The 26776-nt window shown below is 42.9% G+C and overlaps 1 protein-coding gene across 4 annotated transcripts in view; it reads left to right on the top strand.

The window, feature by feature from the left end:
- TRMT12 (tRNA methyltransferase 12 homolog) overlaps positions 1-26776 on the top strand; it is a 47045-nt gene that overhangs the window by 5488 nt on the left and 14781 nt on the right. Inside the window, exons 2-3 of one of the 4 annotated variants that reach the window (XM_059672757.1) lie at positions 1805-1879; positions 18555-22538. In XM_059672757.1, coding sequence (XP_059528740.1) covers positions 19057-20376 — 1320 coding nt within the window. In that variant the 5' untranslated portion in view covers positions 1805-1879; positions 18555-19056 and the 3' untranslated portion in view covers positions 20377-22538. Of the gene's footprint in view, positions 1-1804; positions 1880-18468; positions 22539-26776 lie in introns of those variants that run through there. The other 3 variants (XM_059672756.1, XM_059672758.1, XM_059672759.1) reach the window with 3 other exon arrangements.

The following is a 26776-nucleotide window of genomic DNA, read 5'->3' as shown; positions in this document are numbered from 1 at the left end:
GTTGTAGAGCAAGAAAGTACGAGTAAGAAAGCTACATTCTTTTTTTTTAAAATATATTTTATTGATTTTTTACAGAGAGGAAGGGAGAGGGATAGAGAGTTAGAAACATCGATGAGAGAGAAACATCGATCAGCTGCCTCCTGCACACTCCCTACTGGGTATGTGCCCACAACCAAGGTACATGCCCTTGACCGGAATCGAACTTGGGACCCTTGAGTCCGCGGGCCGACGCTCTATCCACTGAGCCAAACCGGTTAGGGCAGAAAGCTACATTCTTGTCATTCATAGTAAGCATGCCAAGTGGGGTCACAACAGGACACAGATGGTAGTACACTCTAAATGGGATAATTTGAGGAGGGTTAATTAACAAAAGGACAATTTTTTTCCTCTTTTTTATTTATATATTTTTAAATTTATCTTTATTGTTGAAAGTGTTTCAGATGTTCCCCTTTTTTTCCCCATTGATCCCCTCCACCCCGCCCCCGCCCCTCCCAGGCCTTCACCACACTATAATCTGTCTCTGGCTATGTATATCCTGTATAATAAAAGCCTACTATGCAAATCCACCAAACAGCAGAACAACTGGTGGAATGACCGGTCGCTATGATGCGCACTGACCACCAGGGGACAGACGCTCAACGCAGGAGCTGCCCGCAGGCCCCAGGCCAGCCAAGGCGGGTGCCAGCGGAGGGAGGCGACCGGTGGTGGCCCTGGGCGATCAGGGGGCAGGGCTGGAGAGTGGGCAGCACCAGGCTGGCCAAGGTGGGTGCCACCAGGGGCCCCCGATGGCCCCGCTGGTCGCCCTACAGATTGTCCCTGATTGCCGGCTGTGGGGCGCGGCTACAGTGTTTTGGCCAGGCTCAAGCCTCAGACTAATGGAAGGACAGGGTCCTCTCATTGCCACGTGCAAGTCCCAGCTGGAGGGCAGGGCCCTCCCAGCACCATCATAGCCAATGGCTGTAGCTGTGAGCGTGAACCTGTGGTCAGAACACGTGGCCCCACGTGCCTTGTGATAGAGTTCGGGTGCATGTAGTTAAGTGAGGTTGAAACTCACGAGAATGCTGTAAACAACTTGATCACGCCCCTACTTTGCCTCGTGGCACCTGCTATAAAATAAAGACACGGCTTGTGGGTGCCGGCGCTGTCTCCTCATCAGGGAGCAGCGTCCCACCGAGACCCAGCTCATTCTCTTGTCTGTCTTTTCTCAATCCTTTCACCCCCCCACTCAGGGTCACTGAACCAGGCTGAGCTGGCATGGCACATAAGGCGCCCTGGGGCTGAGTATGCCATGGCCGTGCCGGCTCCCCACAGCTGGCCAGGCCTAGGGACCTTACCCGTGCATGAATTTCATGCATTGGGCCTCTAGTATGCATATAAATTCACCTATTACTCTCCCTTTGCTCCCCCCCCTCCTCCACTTCCCTCTGAAATTTGCAGAAGGTTTGAAAGTAGGGAAGACACAAGAGATAGTACAATAATGTAAGACTTAATAGCAATTGCACTGTCACCAACCTTAGGCCCAAAGGGGTAAAAGTGGAGTGCATGGGGGCCACAATCTAGAATGAGAGTCAAACAGAGTAGCCCTTCTTGAGGGAATCAGGGACTTCCAGTTGAAGACACAGCCAGCTAGAGTAGATCATCAAAGAGGAAGCCGCAGGGATAAATATTCTAATCTCTCTCTCTCTCTCTCTCTCTCTCTCTCTCTCTCTCTCTCTCTCTCTCTCCCCCCATTTCTGTCTGTGTCTCCTCTTCTCTTCTCTCTTCTCTCTTCTCTCTTCTCTCTTCTGTCTCCTCTCCTCTCCAGGTTCTCCCAACTAGAGAACAACTCAATTGAAAGCCAAAGGAACCATTCATAAACTCATTGATGTTGTTCATACAGGTGAGTTTCTCTGAACAGAGAACACAGAAGAGAGTAGAGAGTAGATCCAAGGGACAAATGGAAAATATCCAACACAATAAGAACACACACAAAAATGAAGAAACAATAGACATAATCCTATTATGTACTCAGAAGAAGCTTCTGAAAGAGTTGAAAATAATTGCCTTTCTGAACTAACAATTGGAAATAGGAAGACACTGTTGGTAACTGCTTTTTTATGTTATATGCTTTGGAGAACTATTTGACTTTTATTTATTTATTTATTTTTAATATATTTTTATTGATTTCAGAGAGGAAGGGAGAGGGAGAGAGAAATAGAAACATCAATGATGAGAAAGAATCATTGATTGGCTGCCTCCTGCATGTCCCCTACTAGGGTGGAGCCTGCAACCCAGGCATGTGCCCTTAGGCAGTAGTGGGTGTGCAGGAGGCAGCTGATCGATGTTCTCTCTCATTGATGTTTCTAACTCTCTATCCCTCTCCCTTCCTCTCTGTAAAAAACTAATAAAATATATTTTTAAAAAAATGATGAGAGAACACTTCCAAATTCATTTTACTGGCCAGCATTAAACTCATATCAAAGTAAGATAAGGACACTTCAAGAAAGAAAATTACAGGCCAATATCCTCGATGAACATAGATGCAAAAACCCTCAGCAAATACTAGCAAACCAAATTCAGCAACACATTAAAAGCATCATACACCATGATCAAGCTAGATTTATCCTTGGGAATGAAAAGTGGTTCAACATATACAAATCAATAAACATGATACACCACATTAACATTATCATAAACCATACAATAGTCTCAATAGATGCAAAAAATTTGACAAAATTTAATATCCTTTAATGATTAAAAAAAATCCTCAACAAATTGAGTGTAGAACTATACCTCAACATAAAAAAAGGCCAAATATGACAAACCCACAGCTAATATCATACCCAACAGTGAAAAGCTGAAAGTTTTTCCTTTAAGATCAGGAATAATGCCCTGACCAGTTTGGCTCAGTGGATAGAGCATTGGCCTTCGGACTGAAAGGTCCCAGGTTCGATTCCGGTCAAGGGCATGTTCTTTGGTTGCGGGCACATCCCCAGTGGGGGGTGTGCAGAAGGCAGCTGATCGATGTTTCTCTCTCTTCGATGTTTCTAACTCTCTATCCCTCTCCCTTTCTCTCTGTAAAAAGTCAATAAAGTATATTAAAAAAAAAAAGATTAGGAATAAGACAAGGTTGCCCACGCTAATCACTTCTATTAAATGTAGTACTGGAAGTGTTAGAGTAATTAGGCAAGAAAAAGAAATAAAAGGCACCCAAATCAGAAAGAACGAAGGTAAATTGTCTGTTTGCAGATGATATGATTTTATATTTAGAAAATCCTAAAGACTCCACCAAAAAAACTATTAGAATAAATAAATTCTGTAAAATTGCAAGATACAAAATCAATATACAAAAAGCAGTTACTTTTCTATACACAATGAACTGTCTGAAAAAACTTAAGAAAGTAATTCCATTTATAATAGCATCAAAAACAATAAAATACTTAGGATAAATTTAACCAAGGAGGTGGAAGATCTATGTAGTGAAAACTATAAAACAGTGATGAAAGAAACTGAACAAGACACAAAATAAGTAAAAAGATATACCATGTTCATAGATTGGAAGAATTATATCATTAAAATGTCCATACTCCCCAATGACATCTATAGATTTAATTAATCCCTATCAAAATCCCAATGGCATTTTCCACAGAAATAGAAAAAAAAATCCTAAAATTCAAATGGAACCACAAAAAACCCTGAATAGCCAAAGCAATCTTGAGCAAGAGCAAAACTGGAGTCATCACATGGTCTGATTTTAAACTATATTACAAAGCTATAGTAATCAAAACTGTATGGTGCTAGCATAAAACATTTAAACAGAATAAAGAGCCCAGAAATAAGCCCATGCATATACAGTCAATGAATGTTTGACAAGGATGCCAAGACTACACAATAGGGAAAGGATAGTATTTTCAGTAAAGGGTGTTGGGAAAACTGGATATCCACATTCAAAAGAATGAAATTGGGCCCTTATCTTACACCACACACAAAAATCAACTCAAAATGGATTAAAGACTTAAATGTAAAACCTGAATTCATAAAATTCTTAGAAGAAAAATATAAGGGGTAAGCCTTTTTACATTGGTCTTGGTAGTGATTTTTTGGATACGACACTAAAAGCACAGGCAACAAACAAAAGCAAAAATAAACCAGTTGGACTATATCAAACTAAAAAGCTTCTGCATGGCAAAAGAAACCATCATCAGAATGAAAAAGCAACCTTTGGAATGAGAGAAAGTATATGCAAACTATATATCTAATAAGGGTTAATAACCAAAATATGTAAGGAACTCTTACAACTCAATAGTGGAAAAACAAATAACTGGGTAAAAAATGGACAGAAGACCTGAAGAGACATCTTCCCAAAGAAGACACTCAAATGACCAACAGGTATATGAAAAGGCACTCAATGCCACTAATCATCAAGGAAATGCAAATCAAAGCCATAAGAAGATATCACCTCATACCTGTTAGGATGGCAAGTACCAAAAAAGACGAGAGCTAAGAAATGTTGACAAGGGTGTGGAGAAAAGGGAACCCTTGTACACTGCTGGTGGGGATGTAAATTGGTGTAGCCATTATGGAAAATGGTATGGAGATTCCTCAAAAAATTAAAAATAAAACTACCATATTATTGGCATCTCAAAGAACTATCTGCACTCCAATATTCACTGCAGCATTATTCACAATAGCAAGATATAATAACCTAAGTATTCATCAGCCAATGAATGGGAAAAGAAAGTGTAGTATATTATTAAAGCAAAATAAAATGGCAAACAGAACCATTTAAGCCATGTAAATGAAATTTAATCTATCTTATTTCATGAGTGTGAGCAAAACAAGTTATTTATCCCTCCATCACTCCCAGGTTGCTATAAAGTTAAATGATTAGGTCTGCTGATCAATCTCATAGTCATAGCTAACCATTTAGTATTCACCACACAGATGACACTGTGCTAAGTACTTTGCATACTTCATCTCCTTTAATCCTCTTAGGCTTTCAAAGTAGCTTTTGTTATCTCCAGCTTATAGATAAGAATAATAAGGATGCTGATTATAGCTCACCATTTTTGAGTGCTTATTATGGTGCAGGTACTGTGCTATATCTTTAATATAGATTCACTCTCTTTATTTTCATTAATGACCTTATCAGGTAGGAACTATTTTTAACCCTCAATTTTTTAGAAGAAAACTAACGAAACAGTGCAGACAGGTTAGCTGCATTGTCCAAGATTACACAGCTAAGAAATGATGGACAGGATTCAAACCTCTGGTCTCTGTGACTCTAGGGTTCAAGCTTTTTTATCTCTAAGGTCCAGCCAAGCTCAGGCACAGACATGTTGCCTGCAGTGGTTCTCAACCTTCCTAATGCCGCGACCCTTTAATATAGTTCCTCATGTTGTGGTGACCCCCAACCATAAAATTATTTTTGTTGCTACTTCATAACTGTAATTTTGCTACTGTTATGAATCGTAATGTAAATATCTGATATGCTATATGTGTTTTCCGATGGTCGTGACCCACAGGTTGAGAACTGCTGCCTTAGAGTGAAGAGACAGTGAGTTACTGTGACCTTGTCTGTATGAATTTCAAGGTTTCTGTTCATCTTCAGGGCCACCATCTTAGTCCTGGCTCGTAATCTCTGGTCTACACCACAATAGCCTAAATAGTTTCCCTGCTTCTACTACAGCCTCATTCACATCCATAATCCTTAAAAGCAGACAAAATGGTTATCTTAGAATATAGTAAATCAGATCATTTCACTGCCTTGCTTAACCCCTTATCCTTCTGTTCTCATGACTTAGAATAGAATCCTAACTCCTCACTGAGTCCCTCACATAGGACCTTACATGACCTATCTGGACCCCATTCACATCGGGCATACACTGCCCTTTGCTCTACCGACTTAGGATCCTGGGACAGACCTATCTTGTCCCCGCCTCAGGGCTTTGGCCCCTGCTGTTCCTTCGGTGGTACTCTGCTTCTCAACTTCTTCCCCGTGGCTGTCAAAACCTAGACAGTCAAAACATTTACTGATCACCCTAGATCAGTGGTTCTCAACCTTCCTAATGCCGCGACCCTTTAATACAGTTCCTCATGTTGTGGTGACCCCCAATTTCATTGTTACAAATTTAACATAATGAAAGCTTAGTGATTAATCACAAAACAATATGTAATTATATATGTGTTTTCCGATGGTCTTAGGTGACCCCTGTGAAAGGGTCGTTTGACCCCCCCAAAGGGGTCGCGACCCACAGGTTGAGAACCACTGCCCTAGTTAGAGTTACCTCTCTCCCGTTTACTCTTATTCTTGTCACTTTGTTTTGCTATTTAGCAATTTTTGTTATGTGAAATAACCTGGCTCATTCATAAAGTTGTGTACTTTTCTATAGTCTATTTCCCCCTAGTGAAAACAAGCTCTATGAGAATAGAGACCTTATCTATGGGGACCTTAGACAAGGTCTTGCTCACTGCTCAATCCCCACTCTTACCACCATGCTTGGCAAAAGAGATGTGCAATAATCATTGCATATATAAATACATGTAGGACACACACCATAATGTGCAGTTTTTTGCCCTTAGAAAGTTTTGCTTGCCGAAACCGGTTTGGCTCAGTGGATAGAGCGTCGACCTGCGGACTGAAAGGTCCCAGGTTTGATTCCGGTCAAGGGCATGTACCTGGGTTGCGGGCACATCCCCAGTGGGAGGTGTGCAGGAGGCAGCTGATCGATGTTTCTCTCTCATCGATGTTTCTAACTCTCTATCCCTCTCCCTTTCTCTCTGTAAAAAATCAATAAAATATATTTAAAAAAAAAAAAAAAGAAAGTTTTGCTTACTGTCTATGGGTGGTCCAAGACATACTTGCACAGTCATAAAAGAGTCAACAATAATAAAAACTGCCAATACAGAAATAAAATAGTCTTCACCCAGAACAAATTTGATGACCATCCCAGAGAGAGAAAGTCCCGGGGAACACATTCTTTCCAAGCCTACCCTGGTCGGGCAGCTGGGATGACTGAGGGGATAGTAGACCCATGAGTGCTGTAGGTGCTCATGACTTTTGATGACCTCTGCTAGGATGCAAAAGCAAGTTTAGAAAGCTGGGCCAATTCCCATCTCTTCACATCACACGTTCTTGGTTCTTGTCCTTCTTGGCTTCCAGATCCCAGTCTCTGAACTGTACGTTCAGTGTGCGTGCCTTTGTCCCAACAGTCTTGGCCTTTGTGATATGTTGAAATGGCGCTCTGACTTGGTCCAGTCCTCTGCACAACTAAGCTAAGGATCCTCTGACTCCTGGAGTAAGATATTCCCTCCCTCAGGTCTGGTCTCCCAGATGCCTCCCATTACCTCTGAAATCTCTCTCCTCCACACAGGAATTCAGACAGTTGATGCCAAGGTTAACCAAGACATGGTCGAGTGGGAAAAAGCATGGGATTTGATGTCAAAAGAAAAGTTCAAATCACAGTCTCACCACTTATTCTTTGTGTGCCCTGGAGCAAGTTGCTTAAGATTTCTGAGTTTTGCTTTCCTTTAACCTAAAAGTAAAGGCAAAGTGAGAGGCAACAGGCGTTTATTTGAGATCCATCGGGAAGCATGGATTCAGACAGAAACCCAAATAGTATTCTGATGAGGTGAAGGCAAAGGGCATTTATGAGAAAGGGAAGAGTTTGATTATATCAGTAGAAGGAAGGAATTTATATGGGTGTTAATACACTAAGAAAGGAATTTCTGTAGTTACCGATAAGCTAACATAGTGATGCTAATTTTTTTAAAAATATATTTTATTAATATTTTTGCAGAGAGGAAGGGAGAGGGATAGAGAGTTAGAAACATCGATGAGAGAGAAACATCAATTCAGCTGCCTCCTGCACACTCCCCACTGGTGATGTGCCCGCAACCAAGGGACATGCCCTTGACTGGAATCGAACCTGGGACCCTTCAGTCCGCAGGCCGACGCTCTATCCATTGAGCCAAACCGGTCAGGGCGCTAATTTTAAAGAATGTCTTTATTTTTAAGTCCTAGTTATGTCTGTTTTCCTGTTATCTTTGCAAATAGTTGTTTGGAATGCAATGCTGCTTTAGGCCCAGTCCAAAGGTTATTTCTCCTACTTTTAGCATTCTAAAGGTCTGAGGAATGAGGCATGCAAGGCAGTTCCGCTGGGATAGCAACTCTCACTCCATTTTAAAGTGGCTCTGTTTGTATTATTATTTTTTAAAATATATTTTATTGATTTTTTTACAGAGAGGAAGGGAGAGGGATAGAGAGTTAGAAACATCGATGAGAGAGAAACGTTGATCAGCTGCCTCCTGCACATCCTCTACTGGGGATGTGCCTGCAACCAAGGTACATGCCCTTGACTGGAATCAAACCTGAGACCCTTCAGTCCACAGGCCGAAGCTCTATCCACTGAGCCAAATGGGTTAGGGCTATTTGTATTATTTTTTATACTTCCTTTTAAAACCTAGAAAGCAATATCTACCTCGCAGGGTAGTTGAGATGATAAATAAGGAAAAGTCCTTTTTTACACCTCTTTCTCCTGTTTCAGTGTTTTCTGTTTTGTTGAACAGCGTTATTATCACTCATCTAGCCACTCAAGCCAGACACCTGGAGGCCCTTCTTACAGTTTCTCCAGATCTACTTCCTCCTGCTCCAGAGCCAAAACAATCCTCACTCAGGTTCACTTTCCATTTCACATTATTTTGAGCCAATCATCTCCCACCTGGAATAGAGCAGTATCCTAACTGGTCTCCAAACACTGGATCTGTTCTCCACCAGCCACAATTATTGATAAAGTGCAAATTTAAGTATCTCATTTACTTCCTGAAAACTCATCAATGGCTTCCCATTGCTATTAGGATAAGGTGCATAGTCTTTGCAAGGACTCATGGGGTCCTGCATTGTCTGGCCCTGGCTTCCTCTCTAGCTTCACCTATCAGCTCTAGGCACATGGGTCTTTTGTCCTTTCTGGAACCTCCATCATGCCTTAGACACCCTCATATAATCTTAATTCTGCTGGAGCTCTCTCCTTCTCTGACCACCTTTGTGCACCTTCTACAAAGTTCATTTCTACCCATCCTCCAGGTCTCAGCTGAAGTATCACTTTCTCAACCTCCCTTTCTTCAAATCTCTCTCTCTCTCTCTCTCTCTCTCTCTCTCTCTCTCTCACCAACCCATGCCTCTCATCATTATTTTAGTTACATGATTAATATCTCATTTCAGGCTATACCTACTCTTACATAATAGGTGTACAATAAATGCTTGTCAGAATAATGAATAGTAAAATTAAATCCAAACCTACTGTAAATTAGAAATGGACAATAAAAATAGCAAAGATAACTTTTTTGTTACAGCCACATAGTTACATTAGGAATTTAGCTTTGAGCTCATAGCAGCCATCATGCTGGCCACAACTATGTGGCATATTTGAGTTCCTGACAATTGGATGTTAATTCAAAGGGCTGTGAAAACTTCTGACACTTATATTCTCCTTATCTTTATCCTTGGGTTTCTTTAACTGATAAATGCAATGGAAAAGAACACAGGCTTTATGATGATAGGAACGTTCTCTATCTCATTCACCACTGTATCCTGTAGGCTTGTTAGACTGTTAGCACATATGCTCATTCAATATATTCCTAATGAATCAATCAGTTAAGTTAATAACATTCAAACAAAACATCCTACCACCATCAGCAAATATTCTGAGCATCTCAAACTCAAAATTGCAATGTAAATAACATGTAAATAAGTAGATGGTATTTTATTAAAAAGAAAACACCACTATAGAAGTCCTCAAAGAGGAACACAGATGAATTTATTTCCTTGTTGTTAAAAGATTAGATTAAATGAACCCAGAGTTCCTATCTATATATATAAAAGGCTAATATGCTAAGTGTCCCACCATCCGACCAGTTGCTATGACATTCACTGACACTCAATACAGGAGCTGCCGAGCTGCAGTGACTTGGCAACGGCGGTTCTCGCAGTGATGCACTCCAAAACCAGAGAGGAGGGAGCCCGATTCCTCACGGGGCCATGGGCTTCCACCTCTGCGGTGGGTTATGTTGTTGCCGGGGCACTGTTGGCCCCGCATCTGGTTTACCGCACACTTGCATTTGCATTCCACACCCTGTACGACAGCAACTTTGCAGAGTGCCCTCTCGCACTCCATGAACCCTTGGGGGATGTCAGAGAGGGGGATTTAGCCCGATCCCCACAGCCAGCCTGAGGGACCCCCACCTGCCGGAGGGACCCTGCTCACTCCACAGACCGCAGGAGGCTGGCTCCAGGGTGTGTCTGGCCCATCTCACCCAGTCCTACCCCACTGGCCACCTTCTAATTAATTTCCTTAATTAGAAGTTATAAAATTCTGATTCCAGGATTCTATGTGAGGCATTGAGAATAGTAGGTACATGAGCTCCCTGACAAGTAATTGTGTTCATGGGACACTGGCGCAGTTGACACCCCAATTTAGTATTAACTTTCCCCAGAGCATTAGCAAGGACTTTGCACTAATTGGTTTTGAAGCTTGATGACTACACATTCCTGTTAATAGATTGCCTTGTAGCTTAGGAACAGTTTTTCAAAGAGACTCAAAATAAGGCTCTAAATTCTTCCTCAATGGCAAGGCCAAGTGCTGGAATAGAAAGAACTCTGGTTCTTGTCCCTGAATTGGGTCAAGTCCCAGCTCTATCAGCACTATGTATGGCCTTAGATATATCTCCTGCTGTCTTTGAGATTTCATTGTTTTTCATATGTAAGTAAAACTAAAGCAGTTAAACTCTAAAATCTCTTCAAGTTCTGCCCTAGCCCATATGGTTCAGTTGGTTGAGTGTCATCCCATGCATGAAAAGGTCACTGGTTTGATTCCCGATCAGGACACAAGGCCAAATTTCGGGTCTGATCCCTGGTCAGTAACCTATTGATGTTTCTCTATTCTCTCTCTCTCTCTCTCTCTCTCTCTCTCTCTCTCTCTCTCTCTCTTTCTCTCCTCCTCTCCCCTCCTCTCTCTCTCTAAAATCAAAACATATACACTGAGTGGCCAGATTATTATGACCGGCCAGATTATTATGACCACCCCATCAGTACTTCATTGACACTTCCAAAAATACTGAATATTGAAAACTTCCTAAGCAAATACTCTCAAGGTTTTATTATTATTATTATTTGCATAACTAATTCACTTCATTCTACTGATGGGGTGGTCATCATAATCTGGCCGGTCATAATAATCTGGCCACTCAGTGTATTAAGAATACATAAATAAGAAATAAAATCTTTTCAAGTTCTAAAGATTCATGATTCTAAGAAACTGTAAAAGCTTATAAACATTCACATATTATTCCCTGTGAAATTCACACTGTTTTCCTATGTGCTCAACAGAAAATCCAGAAAATCTGGACTTCTTATCCTAGTATAAATATCTTGTGTGATCTGGTTCCTGCCTACTTCTCCACCTGCTCTCAACCACTCCCAGTTCTTTGGCTGTCCAGGCACGTTGCTGTACCAGGATGGAGCACATATTATTCCCACTAGCAGGGATACTCTGCCCCTAGGTCGTTACATTGCTGGCTCCTTTATTATTAATAATACTATTATTATTATTATTGAACTTATTGGGGTGGCTTAAAAGCCCTTATGATTATGGATTTCTCAATGAATTTCAAGATAATAATCAATGTATGGCATGACATTTTCTAGAACTGACCAGTGTTGTTAAATCTTAATTGTAGCTATTGCTAAAAATATCTAAGACCAGTTGCTTAATGTGGCTTTGACCTTGAAATATTTAAATACTGACAGTGTGTTTGGAAACCTCATTCCAGTTTTGACTAGTATTTTCTGAATAGCTTTGGGGAAATAATTTATTGTTTCTGTTTATAACATTGCTCCCTTCCTTTTTAGTAACCTTTGGTGCATAAGTTCAAATATAATTTATAATAGAGAAGGTGAATAAGACAAGAATAAAGTAATAAGATATTTTTCCAGAAAGCATGCACAAAAATATTGTTGTTTTAATTATTAAATTGTACTTAAGGAACTCCATATTCCACTAGCTTCTGAAGTAGTCTTTTGCTATTAATTAGGTACCTTTGAAACCATTACCCTTTAGGTGTCTATAGGATATCAGGAAGGCGTGACATTGGGTAGGCAAGGATCCAGGCCTCAAAGGTCAGTGCTTTATAACTCTACTTATCAGATTCCTACTCTTGTATCAATTCCTTGAAGGCAGGGATTATGTGTTTCCATTCCTTCCATTTGTGGATCATGGATTACCTGGAACACATAAAGTTCAGTGGCAAAAATTTAAAAGCAGATAAGAAAACCCCAAATTACAAACAGGTTAGTTTACAAAGGTTTTGCTTTTCTTAACATAAAGTATTTGTCTTCCTCTAGTTGGCTTATTTCAGTTAGCATAATGCTCTCTAGTTGTAGAAAATGACATGATTTTCTTCTTTTATATGACTAAATAACATGCCAGTGTGTGTGTGTGTGTGTGTGTGTGTGTGTGTGTGTGTGTGTGTGTGTTGCACTTCCTTTATTCCTTAATTGTTGATGGACACTTGGGTTATTTGTATATCTTGACTATTGTGATAATTCTGCAATGAAACATGGGAGTGCAGATATCTCTTTGATATAGTGACTTTATTTCCTTCTATTATATACCCAGGAATGGAATTGCTGGATCATGTGGTAGTTCTATTTTTAATTTATTGAGGAGCCTCCATACTGTTTTCCATAATGACTGCATCAGTTTACATTCCCACCAGCAATGCACAAGGGTTCCCTTTCTCCACATCTTTGCCAGCTTTTCTCTCTTGTCCTTTTTATAATAGACATCCTAACAGTGTGAGGCGTTATGTTGTTGTGGTTTTGGTTTGCATTTCCCTGATAACTAGTAATTTGAGCATCTTTCATATATCTGTTGGCCATTTGGATGTCTTCTTTGGAAAAATGTCTCTTCAGGTCCTTTGCCTTTTTCTTTTTTTTTTTTCCGAGTTGTATGTAAGAGTTGATTTTTTGGATCTATATAGTTTGCAAATATTTTCTCTCATTCCATAGGTTGCCTTTTCATTTTGCTGATTGTTTGCTTTGTCGAAGCTTTTCAGTTTGTTGTAGTCTCACTTTTGTTGCCTGTGCTCTTGGTGTTATATCCAAAAGATCATTACCGCTTTTCTCCCCGTGTTTTTTTTGTAGGATTTTTATGGTTTTAGGTCTTACATTTAAGACTTTAATCCACTTGAGTTGGTTTTGTGTATGGTGTAAGATAAAGGCCCAAGTTTATTCTTTTGAATATAGATATACAGTTTCCCCAATACCACTTACTGAAGGGTCTCTCCTTTCCCCATCGTGTATTCTTGGTGCCTTTCTTGAGAATTAGGTGACTGTATGAGTGTAGATTTAAGGTTTTTAAATGCATTCCCTGTAAAAGAAAGAAGAGAGTGTTGGCTAAGTAATAAGGAGAATCATAGTTAACATTGGATAGTAAAACTGGAGGCTGGTAGAACTATTCCTGCTCTGCAGTTGCTGAGCTAGGTCCCGTGGTCCTCCTGGGCCCCAGCTGCCTTTAACATAAGAAGTAAATATGGAAAGCATTTCCATTGGAAGTATTGGGCTACAAAATATTGTGCTTCTGTGGGCAACCACACTGTCCTGGGCCACCCCTTGCCACCTCCTCTATTTCCCCAGGCTAGCCCAGCAAACCAGTGCTATCCAACACCCGGCCACTCTTCTCCAGGTGCAGGTACCAGACGCTGCAGTTCCTTGATCACTGGACCATGCAACTGGTGATACTCCCTATTTATTTGTAGGGAGCTTGTGGCTCTCTTCCCTCCCCCAAGGTTCATTCTCCTGCCGGGGCTGTCGAGTGCTGACACCCATGTTGTCTGGAATGCAGTTCTCCTACCTGACATCAACAGGGAGTATAATAAGGCAAATCTATGGTGCATTCAGGTTGTGTCCTTGGGTTCCTTCTGAGTTCCCCCTCTCATGAACTGCATCTCTCAATGGGCCAGCCTACCCCAACCTATGCCAGTTAGCAGAATGGAGCAGGAGATGCCTACCGAGGCCTGGGTCCAGGACAGTGGGGCATTAGCATGACCCAGAGAGCTCTAAACTATGTATTTGTGTGTTTATAATTTTTTAAAAAGAGTTACAATACTAATATGTTATGTATTTTGTTACATATGTATAGATATAGAAATTAAAGATAGGAGATATAAAAAAATGAATCAAAAGAAGAAAATTTTATTATTTCCTCTTCATACCCCTAGGGTGCATTCATGGGGTGCATTGCATCATTTTGGAGACCTCTAAAAAACCAATGCTGTCAAATTGTGCTTGAAAGCAGCGTGGGGTAGTAGTTAAAATGTAGACTCAGGAGTCAGCTGGCCTGGATATGAACCCTGGCTCCATCACCTCCTGGCTGGATGACAGCCTCAATATCATTTTCTTTAAAACATGAATAATGCCCTAGCTGGTTTGGCCCAGTGAATAGAGCATCAGCCTGCAGACCAAAGGGTCCCCCGCTCAATTTTGGTCAAGGGCACATGCCCGGGTTGCAGACTCGACCCCCAGTGGGGGACATGCAGGAGGCAGCCGACCAATGATTCTCTCATCATTGATGTTTCTCTCTCTCTCTCTCTCTCTCTCTCTCTCTCTCTCTCTCTCTCAAATCAATAAAAATATATTTTTAAAAAACTGAAGCTAGAGATTCTCTTAAATAAATAAATAATAAAAAATACGACATGAGCCCTGACTGGTTTGGCTCAGTGGATAGAGCATCGGCCTAGGGCAGCCGTGGGCAAACTATGGCCCGCGGGCCGGATCCGGCCCCTTTGAAATGAATAAAACTAAAAAAAAAAAAAAAAAAGACCGTACCCTTTTATGTAATGATGTTTACTTTGAATTTATATTAGTTCACACAAACACTCCATCCATGCTTTTGTTCCGGCCCTCCGGTCCAGTTTAAGAACCCATTGTGGCCCTCGAGTCAAAAAGTTTGCCCATCCCTGGCCTAGGGACTAAAGGGTCCCAGGTTCGATTCCGGTCAAGGGCATGTACCTTGTTTGCCGGCACATCCCCAGTGGGGGATGTATAGGAGGCAGCTGATCAATGTTTCTCTCTCATTGATGTTTCTAACTCTCTATCCCTTCTCCCTTCCTCTCTGTAAAAAGTCAATAAAAAAAAAATACGACATGAATAGTAAGAGTGCACATCTCACAGAGTTCTTAGAAAGATTAATATAAAACATTAAAGTAAATGCCATTTATCAATGAACTTGATAAATGTTATTATTTTCCTCGGTGCCAATATGAAAAATAATGTAAAATCTTAAAAATATACACACACACAAAACAAAACAAAACAAAACAAAACAAAACAAAACAAAACAAAACAAAAACACCAGATGGGAGGAAAAGGAAAGAAGCCTGGAGGGATGTCCTAAAAAAGATGATCCCCGATCTGAATTCACATTTCCCAGCAATGCATACGGGTTTGCTGGGTGAAGATCATGGCAACGAGTCGGCTCAGCCTTTTCTTAAATTAGTAAAACTTTTTCATAGATGCTGCTCTTTGCTCTGATGTCTCTTTTCTGTCTGCATCTATCTCCTCTCCAGAGTCTCTCTGTTGACTCCAGGGGCTTTTCTGTCTATAGCCTAGAGCAGCAATTGCTGCTCTGACCAAAAAATAGGTATAATTTTGACTCATTTGCACTGGAAGGCTATTGTTATGTTTGCTGTCTTTTTTTTTTAATTTGACAATCTAAGGAAAAAGAGATTGGTGCCCCTGGCTAGTCAGGTATTGCATGTTTTAAAAATTCGTGAGGCACCCTGGCTGAAAATTGCTGGCCTAGAGGAATGTCACTTAGTAGGTGATGTTTGCATACCCTCCCTTACGTGTCCTCAATTATTCTCATAATCAAATGTGAAATCAACCAAAAAGTAAGACCAGCCCACTTCCCCCAGTCATGGGTGGTGATGGACCCTTTTCTGTTCGGGAGGAATAGGCAGAAGTCCTTGGGGCAGGCCCTTCTTGTTTCTTTTGTTCTGCTCTAGTCTTCCTTCCTCAATATGTTCACGGAGCCTAGAACTGTAGTTAGTGGCCACCTTGCAACCACAAGGATGAAAGTGGTTCAGAGGCTGAGAAGAGGCCTGGTTTACTGAGGATTTCCCTGAACAGCTATTCCAGCTGTGAGCCTGGCTTCTGGCTGAGCAGCGCTCCTCTGGGAGCGCACTGACCACCAGGGGGCAGCTCTTGCGTTGAGCGTCTACCCTCTGGTGGTCAGTGCACGTCATAGCAACTGGTCGTTCCACCGTTCAGTCGGTTTGCATGTTAGGGTTTTATTATATAGGACAGGGGTGGGCCACCTTTTTGTGAGTGCATGCCAAAACCAGCAAAATCTCTGACTCAAAATTTTTCGGTGTGCCAACCCTCATTTTTTGAGAACATGTTATGCCTACTTGATATCTCTTAAGGTGTACCTATGTGAAGAACCTTGAAGAAATAATAAAATTCATTCGAATGACAAAAACACAGTATATGATGATGAAAAATACATTTATTTTTTAATGTATACATGTACACTGATAGTCTGACAGAAAACTTTATGACTCCATTTGATATTATCAGTGGGACTTTTGCTGCTGCATCACTGATGACAGAGATTTTACATCAGGTTTATATTTCATGACCTTCAGAGACATGCACAAGCTACTACTTTCATCCGTCAGGCTACTCCTATTACGAGACTTAACAAAATTCATCACTGAGAACAAAGATTCACAAGGGTATGTGGATGAAACCAAAACACTGGTCGGATCTAGGAAGGCAGGGAGAGTTAAGGCAGAGGCATAGAAATTGCTCTTCCCCTCTCTCGTCAATCCATGTCTAAGGTCTTTAAGATAACTTGTTATGTAAAATTATTTATTTATATAAGATGCACCTACACTGGATTTATCTGAAAAATAAAAAAGTCGATATTAAGAAAAAAAATTGTAAATGGAAGATTATAAGAGAGGGTTTCGTGTGCCAGCAAAAGTTACTGGCGTGCCATGTTTGGCACGCATGCCAGGGGTTGCCCACCCCTGATATAGGATATGGGATATACACCTCCCTACCCATTGTTGAGCTGCTGTTTGTTGGAGTTTCCATTACTTGCTGCCAAACACAGTCACACGTCTGAATCAGTCTGTCAGTGAGGTCTGTCTCCTGGGGAACAGTAGGCCCTTGATTGGCCCTGGACATCCAAACCCAGTAACTTGCCTCCAAAGCTTGCACTACTTTGGTGTTGGTAACTGCTGCCATCTAGTGGCAACGTTTTAGAACTAAAACACTCTCTGGCCAAGAGCTGTTTTCCTGCAGCTCTTTCAGTAGGAATGAAGAGTCAGGGGAGAGGTGGTTATACTGGCAAATGGCAGCATGATTACATACTGATAGGAATGATCCAGGAGACGGGGGAGAAAGAAAAATTGAAAGTACAGGTCGTAGAGAGGATACGGAAAAATTAGAGTCCTGAGCGAACTCTGGGAGACAGTAGAGAATATGCCTCAGATGTATTGCAACTAAGGTGTGTGGAAGTTGGGAAATTTATTTACCAACTCACATCACTCACTGGTTGTGGGATGCTGGGAGGGCACGAATTCCCCAGCATTTCTGGTCTGCCCTGGACTTGGGCTAAAATAATTCTGGTGAGCAGAGAAAGCCATCAGGCAAAGACTCCCAAATGCTTGCAGCTAGAAGCCATTACGTTGGCATGTACAGGAATGGTGAGTCCCCAGGCTATATGGGGCCCCAAGAGGGTCTTCTACTCTGTGTTGGTCGATGTTTTCTCCATTTCTGAGTCTCTAACATAGAGAAAAAACTGAGAACAAAACAATTCTGGCCCTGACCGGTTTGGCTCAGTGAATAGAGCATCAGCCTGTGGACTGAAAGGTCCCAGGTTTGATTCCACTCAAGGGCATGTACCTTGGTTGTGGGCAAATCCCCAGTAGGAGGTGTGCAGGAGGCAGCTGATCGATGTTTCTCTCTCATCGATGTTTCTAATTCTCTATCCCTCTCCCTTCCTCTCTGTAAAAAATATATTTTAAAAAATTCTGATTGATAATGAATAGCTGTGAAGAGACAAGAAAGTGTTTTAGCCATAGCTTGTGCCTTCCATACAGACACACCTGGGTTGGGGACCTCAATTGTTAACCTCTTTGGGTCTCAATTACCTAATCTGTAGAATGGTGGGAGGTAAGTAAAAAGAATAGGGCTTCTTTGCAATTCTTATTTTCAATTATTTTATCGGTTGGATAATTCCCCTTTGTCCTCATTAGATATATCAAAGCATTTCAAGCGGTATATATCTGCCATTGAACCAATTCGATGTGTTACGTTATGTCTCTTGAGTATTTACTCTCTACTGGTCATGGTTCAAAGCATTGTATGTATCTCCAACCACTATAGCAATCATCTGAGGATGTTAACATTATTCCATTCTACAGGTGAAGCTTCTCGCTCTGAGAGGTGATAACGATTTATCCAAACTGAGATCCTTCTGACTTCCAGACATCCGTTTCTTATACTGCAGGACCGTGAGATGGTGACGACTATCTTTGCCAGGAAAAGGAATGAGGAATCCACATCTGATTCCTCACTAGCAGAGAAGGCGGCTGCTGATGCTGACCTGAGAGAGCAGCATGAGGCTATGGGAAGCCTTTCTCCAAAGTCAGCCCATCACTCCAGGCTCACTTCCCTCTGTGGATTCGTGAGCAGCCCTGACGAGAGGGCATGAGGGTTCTGGAGGATGCCCACCATTTTGAAGTGTTTAAGCCCACACAGGTCCTTGTAGTTATTAATTTCCTGTTGGGGTGAAGCAAGTAGCCGGCGATCACAATACAGATGGCAGTAGCGGCTTCACCATGGCAACGATGACGCCAATAGGCGGGAGGCGTACCGACACCCTTTAGTTCCGGCTTGCTGGTGACGTCACTTCCGTCCCCGGCACAGCGGCGTGCACGCCTCTTCCTGCTGCGGCGGAGTGGACTCTGGGCCGAGGCGGAGGGAATCCACGAGAATGTGGGGCCGGCGACATGGAAAAGGAAGGCGGGGAGCCGGCGGCCGTGGTCGCAGTGGTGACTGAGCCGCGGTTTACCCAGCGATGCAGGGAGTATCTCGAGAAGGAGAAACTCCTGGACAGACAGCACCGCGTGGAGAAGATGCCGAACGGCACCGTGGCGCTGCCGGTGCTGGGAGACGCGCTCCCCGAGCAGCACCTGCGCGAGCTGAGGAGTCGTGTGGCTCCAGGCGGCACCTGTGCACTGACGCAGCTCCTGGGTCCTGTGCCTTCCAGGAAGGCCCAGGGTTGCTCGCCTGCCCAGCGGCTGTGCCTGGCGGTGAGTCGCTGGGCAGAGGGCCGGGGAGTGACATGGTCGGCTGAGTTGGAGGCTGACTTGCCCCGATCTTGGCAGCGACACGGTAACCTCTTGTTGCTGAGTGAGAACTGTTTCCAAGCCAAGCAGTGGAAACATCTGGAACCAGAACTCTGGGGGGTAGTGGCCGCGGCCCTCGGCGTCCAGCGTTTGGCCAAACGAGGGCGGGTCTCACCAGATGGCACTCGAACGCCAGCAGTGACTCTGCTGCTGGGCGACGATGGCTGGGTTGAGCATGTGGATAACGGGGTCCGATATACGTTTGACATAACCCGGTGCATGTTCTCCTTCGGAAACATCACTGAGAAGCTCCGAGTGGCGTCGCTGCCCTGTGCTGGACAAGTGCTGGTGGATCTCTATGCAGGGATTGGTTATTTTACATTGCCATTCCTCGTTCATGCCGGTGCTGCCTTCGTCCATGCCTGTGAGTGGAACCCCCATGCGGTAGTGGCTCTGAAACGTAACCTTGAGATCAATGGAGTAGCAGATCGGTGCCAAATACACTTTGGAGACAACAGAAAGTTGAACCTCTCAAACATTGCGGACCGGGTGAACCTGGGGCTGATTCCCAGCTCTGAGGAAGGCTGGCCGATTGCCTGCCGGGTGCTACGAAAGGATGCCGGGGGCATTTTGCATATCCACCAAAATGTGGAATCTTTCCCGGGGAGGAATCTCCAGCCTTCGGGAAACAGTGAAATGGGGAAGGAGGATTGGCCTTGTCCTCAGCAAATTATCAGTAACCAACGGGAAAATGGAGCTACTGGGGATTCTAGGAGAAAAGTGCTGTCCGCAGCCATCAAGCCAGAGTGGCACAGGTGGGCGGAGTCTGCAGAAACTCGAATTGTCACTCTGCTTCAGCAGGTGCACGGGAAACCGTGGAAGACACACATCTTGCACATCCAGCCAGTGAAATCCTATGCACCCCACGTGGATCACATAGTCCTGGATCTAGAATGCCGGCCCTGTCCTCTGGTTGGCTAGAGATGGTGGATCCAGAGACACGAGGATCTACCTGTGAGTGAACCTTCATGCATCAGCTCAGGCCAGGTTCTCACCCCTCTTGCCTCCGGTAATCCATTTAAATACAGTATGTTGTGGCCCTGCAAGCAGGCTCTGGACCAGTCCATCCTGGGAGAAGCAGCATGGCTCGCTGAAATGAGGCCTATCTGTGCAGTCATGCATTCCGAATCCTGACCTCGGTTCTGTCTGACCGTGGGTACCTGGTTTCAGTATTCTTTTGGCGTTGGATTTCCGTATTTACAAAATAAGGGTTGCTCTGAATTATCTTACATGCTTTTATTTAATGAGCGGTTGCACACAGGATGTTGGTTATCAGAGTGAAAGGCAGTGCTGTTCCCAAAATCATTCTGGTTACCATATGGAAAATCAACCAGAAGGTGTTCAGGAGGGAAGCAGACCAGTGAGAAGGTCTCTGTAGTTGTCCAGGCCTGAGGTGATGGTGGCCTCTAGTTGGTGGCAGTGGGAGGTGGATGAATTTGAGAAATAAAATCAATGTGACTAATGGAGTCTATATCAAGACATTAAAGTGGTGCTGCTTTATGATTATCACTGACAAAATAAGGAGGGAAGAGGACAAAAATTACTTTAGTGTATTAACTCTGTTCCTGTACTTAGCATTCCTAAATGAGTGTTGGGAGGAGGGTGATGTCTTAAATACTGGGTTTATTTTTTTTTAAATTAAATCTTTATTCAGATTATTACATTTGTTCCTCTTTTTAAATATTGGGTTTATTGTGGTAGAAAAATAGATAAAATGACTGCTTTAAATCATAGGGAAACTAGATTTTCAGTCTTAAGCTGTGCAATAGCTGCCAATTACTAGCTTTTTTTTTTTTCTTAAGCCTCACTCGAGGATATGCTTATGGACTAGAGCAGCGGTTCTCAACCTGTGGGTCGCGACCCCTTTGGGGGTCGAACGACCCGTTCACAGGGGTCGCCAGAGACCATCGGAAAACACATATATAATTACATATCGTTTTTGTGATTAATCACTATGCTTTAATTATGTTCAATTTGTAACAATGAAAATACATCCTGTATATCAGATATTTACATTACGATTCATAACAGTAGCAAAATTACAGTGATGAAGTAGCAACGAAAATAATTTTATGGTTGGGGGTTCACCACAACATGAGGAACTGTATTAAAGGGTCACAGCATTAGGAAGGTTGAGAACCACTGGGCTAGAGAGAGGGGAAGGAAGAGAGAGCATGAGAGAAACATGGATGCGAGAGAACATTGATTGGCTGCCTTCCATATGTCCCTTGACCAGGGTGAACCAGCATCCTAAGTATGTGCCCTTACCTGGAACCAAACTCAAAAACTCGTATATGGATGACGCTCCAACCAACTGAGCCATACCACCAGGGCTTGCTAGCTATTTTAAAAGTTCGAATTAAAACCTTAAATTTTTAAAGGGCTTCTATTCTCTTTTCATCTTCCTTCCCTGGCCAACAACATCAGGACCAGCGGAAGGAGCTAGTATAGGGTATGTGAGGCGTTCTGCGGTTTTTCAAGCCTCACTTTATTTTATGGCTGTCTGCCATCACCATTGTTTACCCTTTGGATGACTGACTGTGGGGAATCACTCTGTTTACCTTTAGGATGACTAATTGTGGAGAATCACTTCTCAGAGCCTTATTTTGGTGCACTTTGAAGCCTTCTGGGTTTGTTTATCTGATAGAGGAAATAGATAAAAGCATGTGGCTTTATCAGGATTATGACTGTACCTGGCATTTGGTTAGCTGGTGTTGGGCTGGGCTGCTGGTCCTTTTTGCAACAGTGGCAGTAAACAAGACAGGATTGGTGCTGTTTGTGTTATTCCATAAATATTAAGTGTTTATTATATACATGAGCCACAGGAAATATATTCACTAGACACAGTTCCTGTCTCGGAGGAGCTCACACCCTAGCAGCTGAAATAACACAAATACTCAGAATTTGAAGATGATGAAATAGGTGCCATATGAGTGATAGCATGTTGCAAGAGTGCTAAGGAGAGGGAAAAAAGTTCAAAATAAATAGCTAAATCTTGACTGGAAAGGGAAGCTTCTGGCAGTCTAACTTGCTCTATTCCCACCCCCCGCCCCACCTCTAATATAGTGTTAAATTGTTCCTAATTTCAGAGAGAATGCCTCCAGTGTGTTTCACCATTAAGTGATATGCTGTCCTTTGTTAGGCAATATTCATAGCGTCCCATTATATTGCTCTGTGTGTGTGTGTGTGTGTGTTTATCATCTTTTCCCTCTGTACTGTCACTTTCATCATAAACTCATAGTGTGGGGCTGTTTCTAGACTTTCTCTTCTGTTCCACAGGTGAGTTTTTCTATTCATGCACCAACACCATCTTGTCTGAATTATTATAGCTTTAAAACAGGTCCTGGTAACTGATACTATTAGTCCTTCAACTTTGTTCAAGATTGCATTATTTATTCTTGATCTTTTGCATTTGCTTATGATGTTAAAATCAGCTTGTCAATTTTTGGAAAAAAGAACTTGCTGAGATTTTTTTGTTGGGATTACATTGAGCCTATAGGGTAAAATTGGCATTGTTACAATATTGAATCTTCCGTTTTGAAGCTTTTATTCTACTCATTTGGGTGTAGCTATGAAATGAGAAATGATTTTTTTTTAAATGAAAGGTGATTACCAGAAGCTGGGACTACAGTATCCCATCTAAGGTGAAGGGTCCTATACTTCCCCTGTCAGTGGGATACTATATCCATCTTCTTTGGGCTCCCTGCCTAGATAGATAGATGATTTTAATTTAGTATTACTTTACTCTTCCTGTCAGCAGTATCTCAGCCCTCAGATTATTCTTGACCATCACCCTAGAAAATTAATATAATTGAACCTGTCATCTATTTATCGTCTAATATAAATTAAACTAGAGGTCCGGTGCACAAAAATTTGTGCACTGGAGTGGGGGAGGGGGTCCCTCAGCCCAGCCTGCCACCTATTACATACTGGGAGCCCTCAGGGATGTCCTACTGACGGCTTAGGCCTGCTCCCTGCTCCCCTAGGGGAGCGGGCCTAAGCCACAGTCTGGCCTCCCTTTGTGGGAGGCGACCGGGCTGATCAGGGGAAGGCGCCAGCCCCATCACCCCACTGTTGCAGCCACTGCCAGTCACCGCAGCCACCAAGGTGTTTTCATCAACACGGACTCCAGTCCCTTCACCATGAAAAAATGACAACTTTCTTTAGGCATTTTCAAGATGTGTTTTTCATAGGATATGACCTTTCTTTCTTTTTATATCCTCACCTGAGGATATGTTTCCATTGATTTTTAAAGGATGTGGAAGAGAAAGGGAAAGACAGAGAGAAACATCAAAGTGAGAGGAACACTTTGATTGGTTGCCTCCTGCATGAGCCCTGACCTGGGCCCCGGCCAGGGAGGAGCCTGCAACCTAGGTACATGCCCTTGGTCAGAATTGAACCCAGACCCTGCGGTGGGCAGGCTGAGGCATTATCCACTGAGCCAAACCAGCTAGGGTAGGATATGACATTTCTTAGTCCTCCAGCAGTGGACCTTCCTTTTTACTCCAGGAGTGTGGTGAAAAACCTTAGATCACCTTATTGGATTCTTATTACCGAAGTTACTAAGAATATTACCAGTGGCAAACAGGGAGCTTAGCCAATGAGTGGTCAGAAAAGGTGTTTCCTCTGTAGTTCACACCAATTGCCAGCTCGGCCCCTGCCCAGGCCTAATGCCTCTGGCCAAGTCATTAGGCCTGGGTAGGGGACCCCAGCTCTCTGCCATCGCTGGCTCCGCCCCTGCCCAGGCCTAACGCCTGTGGCCCAGGCATTAGGCCTGGGCAGGGGACCTCCAGCTCCCACAATTGTCGGATCTGTCCCTGCTCCCTGTCATCACCGGCTCTGCCCCTGCTCCCCGCCATCGCCAGCTCCCTCCCTGCTCCCCACCATTGCTGGCTCCACCCCTGCCCAGGCCTAATGCCTCTGACCAAGGCGTTAGGCCTGGGCAGGGGACCCCCAGCTCCCACAATCGTCGGATCCGCCCCTGCTCCCCGTGATCGCTGGCTCTGCCCCTGCTCCCCGCTATCGTGGGCTCCGCCCCTGCCCATGCCTAACGCCTGTGGCGAGTGGTTAGTCCTGGGCAGGGGACCTCCAGCACCCCGTCATCATTGGCTCCGCCCCTGCTCCCTGTGATTGCTGGCTTCACCCCTGCTCCCCACCATTGCCGGCTCCGCCCCTGCCCAGGCCTAATGCCTGTAGCCAAAACATTAGGTCTGGGCAGGGGACCCCCAACTCCGCCTTTGCTCCCCATGATCACTGGCTTTGCCCCTGCCCAGGCCTAACGTCTATAGCCCAGATGTTAGGCCTGGGCCGGGGACCCCCAGCTCCCTGTGATTGCCGGCTCTGCCCCTGCTCCCCGCCACCGCCGGTTCCACCCCTGCCCAGGCCTAACTCCTCAAGGCGTTAGGCCTGGTCAGTGGACCCCTCAGCTCTGATTGCAGGCTCCGATTGCTGCTGGGCATCTACATATGCAAATTAACCACCATCATTGTTTGGTTAATTTGCATACTCATCCGATTGGCTGGTGGGCATAGTGAAGGTATGGTCAATTTGCATGTTTGTCTATTATTAGGTAAGATTACTGAATAATTATCACATATAATAACCCAAACTAATAAACATCTTCACATTACTACTGAGCCATAAATGGAGCCATTGCTAAGTGTTATATAAAGCTTCCACTGAGTATTTATATATATATATATATATATATTTTTTTTTTTTTTTATTCATTTTTTACAGAGAGGAAGGGAGAGGGATAGAGAGTTAGAAACATCGACGAGAGAGAAACATCAATCAGCTGCCTCCTGCATGCCCCCTACCAGGGATATGCCCGCATCCAGGGATATGACCGGAATCGGACCTGGGACCCTTGAGTCCGCAGGCTAATGGTCTATCCACTGAGCCAAACTGGTTAAGGCGAGTATTTCTCTTAACATTTGTTTACTATATACCATACCAAGTATTAAAATATATTGTTATAATTTGTGTAACAGGCATGAGAAATTACTTGCAGAGGATTAGACCTTAAGCTCTGGAATCAGAAAAATAAGGGTTAGAAACCTGACTCTTGCCAGCGTTACTGTCTGTGTCCTTGGACAATTTGTTGAAGATTAATTGGATAATGCATGTCATGTATTTTGTTTTATATCAAACTTTATTTCTTTTTACAAGATGAGGATACTGAAGACTAGAGAGTTTAAGTACTCTGTCTGGAGACAGAGAAGTAGTAAGAGGCAGAAGTGGGCAAACATACTGCCAAGCTTAGAGTGCTCAAGTAAATGTCTGTTGAATGAATAAATGAATGAACCAAAAGTCAGGTAATGTAAACCCAACATTGATTCCATATGCCACTATATTCTTTGTTAACTAAACAACAATAGACTGTTCCTGTTCATTTGGCACTTACAAAACCAGAAAATTCAAATAGTTGAATTTTGATGAGTATATCTGAAATTTAAGGATGAGGAAAACGGGAGCTCCCCTAAAGTAATTTAGGAGGGGAGATTATTTTTTAAATACTTCCTGAGGTCTGAAATCAAGCTAAGGTATGTATTTGTCCCTTTGGGGGCCATTACTCCCTACCCTTCCTACCAGCGTTCGTATATTCCATTTAAAGGAAACACATAGTACTTTGTTGGGGAGTTGGAATGGGTAATTCTAAGTGCCTGTTTCCTACTGCTTCGTTCCACCTGTGCTTCCCAGGAAACTGCTAGTACTTGTCCTAGGTACAGCTCGGGTACAGATACGTGGCCCAATAAGCTCGACCAATTGCACGGTCATTCTTGGAACCTGCAATCTTGAGGAATAATGATAGTCCAGAATCAGCTTCTGTTGGTTGGAACAAAGACTTGGCTGATGAAAATGGCGACAGAAAAGTCAAACTAGTTTTTACACATCATATTATCTAAAGGCTTTTTAGAGCTACTAAGAGGCATTTGAATCATTAAAGCTGAATGAACAGATTATTTTTGACCACGGGTAATTTATGTATATAAAGTGTGTGTGTGTGTGTGTGTGTGTGTGTGTGTTTATACTGTTCTGGATATACTCAATATAAATATATACCTGAGTTGTGCAACATTCAAACCAAAGATTAAATTCAGTGAATTATAGCTATTTCTTTGAAAGCTTTGTTTTTATTTAAAAGATTCCTAAGCATCAAAATACTACCTCATTGATATAAATTTAGTTTTAAAGTAGTATTTTAAAGTATTTGCCAGGATCTTAGTCAAACCTTCACTTTATGGGTGAGGAAAGTGAGACCTAGAGAGGTTAAAGAAACTTGGCTTGAAGTTATATGTGAGAAAGATAAGAATGACTA

The sequence above is a fragment of the Myotis daubentonii genome, chromosome 17 (assembly GCF_963259705.1).
Source record: "Myotis daubentonii chromosome 17, mMyoDau2.1, whole genome shotgun sequence".
Classification (NCBI taxonomy): Eukaryota; Metazoa; Chordata; class Mammalia; order Chiroptera; family Vespertilionidae; genus Myotis; species Myotis daubentonii.
This window is presented reverse-complemented; position numbering and strand designations above follow the sequence as displayed.